At 50.1% G+C, this 2,126-nt stretch overlaps 1 protein-coding gene across 1 annotated transcript in view; it reads left to right on the top strand.

Annotated features, from left to right (window-relative positions):
* The first annotated feature begins 1,243 nt into the window (after nt 1–1,243).
* HEATR1 (HEAT repeat containing 1) overlaps nt 1,244–2,126 on the top strand; it is a 47,804-nt gene continuing 46,921 nt past the window's right edge. Inside the window, exons 1-2 of the mRNA XM_007452955.1 lie at nt 1,244–1,385; nt 1,948–2,125. Of these exons, the coding sequence (XP_007453017.1) occupies nt 1,244–1,385; nt 1,948–2,125 (320 nt within the window). The remainder of the gene's footprint in view (nt 1,386–1,947; nt 2,126) is intronic.

The following is a 2,126-nucleotide window of genomic DNA, read 5'->3' on the forward strand; positions in this document are numbered from 1 at the left end:
CACAACACCAATCTATAGTGACACCAAGAAGACCAATGGTTATCTGAGGCCAGCAGTGGGGTGGGCATCACAGCAAAGGGGCAAGAGGGAACTTTTTAGGGGCGATGGAAACTTTCTATGTCTTGAATGCGGAGATAGTGTTACCTGCTTATTCTTTTGTTAAAACTCATCGAATTGCTAAACTGAAATGTGTGATTTCGTTTGTAAATTACTTCTCACCAGGGTTAGTTTAAACCAACCAACCAACAAACAAAAAACAATGCGTGGCCTCCAAGAATGCAAAGTGGAGGGATGGCCCCCAAGCCCCAAGACGGGTGTGTCCAGAAAGTGCGGAGCGGCTCTCACCGCGATCAGTAGCTCATCGCCTGAAGTTCGTTGCTTCTTTTCGTTTTATAGAGGAGGTAAGAAACAGAGAGATGAGAACTCGGTGTACACCGAGTTGTACACCGCCCAAAGGCGTTAGCGTGGGTATACGAACCTGGGCTGTGACTTCACAGCTCACAGTTTTAACCACTGCGTGATGCTGCCGGTACCTAGTAAAAGCTGGATACATATATGTTGAATGAATGATTCCGGCTACAGAACATTAAAGCACACAAAAGGTCCGCCCAGAAACTGAAACTTCCAGCCACAAGCCCAAAACGGACCACTAGCTCCCAGCTAGCGGACCACAGATCCTGAGCTTGAAGTGCCGCGCGGCGGAGGGGCGGGGCTTCACCGCCTGGGGGCGGAGTCTCCTTTTCTCATTCCGGCAAGCTTGTACCTCTTCACTTGCCGTAGTGCCTGAAACCGGAAGTTCGCCCGAGGAGGGCTCCACATTTCCGGGCGAGAGCTGGACTTATTGGTACCACGTGCGAGCTGCTGTGACGATTCGTTGGCCTCTGAGTCCTGCCCCAGGTCGAGCTCCGGGTGAGCAGGAGCTGTGGGTCGGAGTGGTATACAGGGGAGCGTAAGGTGCCCGCGGATTTTCGAGTCTCCGCGGAGTCGGGGCTGAGAAACGTTCGGCGCGGCCCCCGGGGCTGTAATTAGCTGTTAACGCTGTTGCTTTAGTGTTTGCACCTCCGGCGTCCGCGAGTCCCTGGGCAGCAGGTGATGTGTCCGCGGCCGCGTTGAGTACGGAGGAAAGTTGCTTGTACGTGAGGCATTTACTGCTTACCGTTAAGCCACCTTCTTAATTTTGTAGAGGCTTCTCACGGGGTTATGTTTCTTAGCCTGTGTGTTTAGAAATCCGCTGGCCTGAAAGATGACGTCCTTAGCCCAGCAGCTCCAACGACTCGCCCTCCCTCAAAGTGATCCCAGCCTCTTTTCTAGAGATGAAGTTGCCTCTTTGTTGTTTGACCCCAAGGAAGCGGCCACCATCGACAGGGACACCGCCTTTGCCATTGGTGAGCTACCCTTTAACTTAGGAAAGCTCTGGGAAGCGTGTGTTTCCTGGATGTTGGTGTGTTTTCTTTTCTGACCCGTCCTCTTCCTTAGCGGTTTCTAACTTGCCAACCTGACTTACGTTGTTAAGGGGAACGAGAATAACAAAAAGCGATGCGCTAGATGCGTGAAATGTATATAGGCAGCGGCATCTGAATGTTACAGGTGATAAACAAGGTTGGGGGGTCATCTAAGCTGTAGAGAGGAGGAACAGTCAAAAGGGGCGGGAGTCTGTGGCTGGAGGGTTGGGGAGGAGCCTTCCTAGGACTGGCCTAATTATTGTATTGAAATTGTATTGTACTGGAAAAAGAAAAAAGGCCCCCGGCCAGAAGGTACTTTCTGTTCTCCTGGTTGGTGAGATGAGATTTGTTCTCTACGTTGGAAACTAGAAATCTGTTTGGGACTGTATTACAGATTATCTATGCTAAAATAATTCAGAGAGTTTTAGGCGAAAGTAACAGTGTAAAAGACGGGTGAGATGAGTTTGCTCGCAAAGAATTGTTAAATAAAGTGGCCTTTTCCTAGGATGCACTGGCCTGGAAGAGCTGCTTGGTATCGATCCTTCCTTTGAGCGTTTTGAAGCACCGTTGTTCAGCCAGCTAGCAAAGACCTTGGAGCGGAGCGTTCAGACCAAAGCAGTGAACAAACAGCTGGATGAAAACATTTCATTATTTCTTATCCACCTATCTCCTTACTTCCTGCTG

The sequence above is a fragment of the Lipotes vexillifer genome, unplaced genomic scaffold (assembly GCF_000442215.2).
Source record: "Lipotes vexillifer unplaced genomic scaffold, Lipotes_vexillifer_v1.1 scaffold1088, whole genome shotgun sequence".
NCBI lineage: Eukaryota > Metazoa > Chordata > Mammalia > Artiodactyla > Lipotidae > Lipotes > Lipotes vexillifer.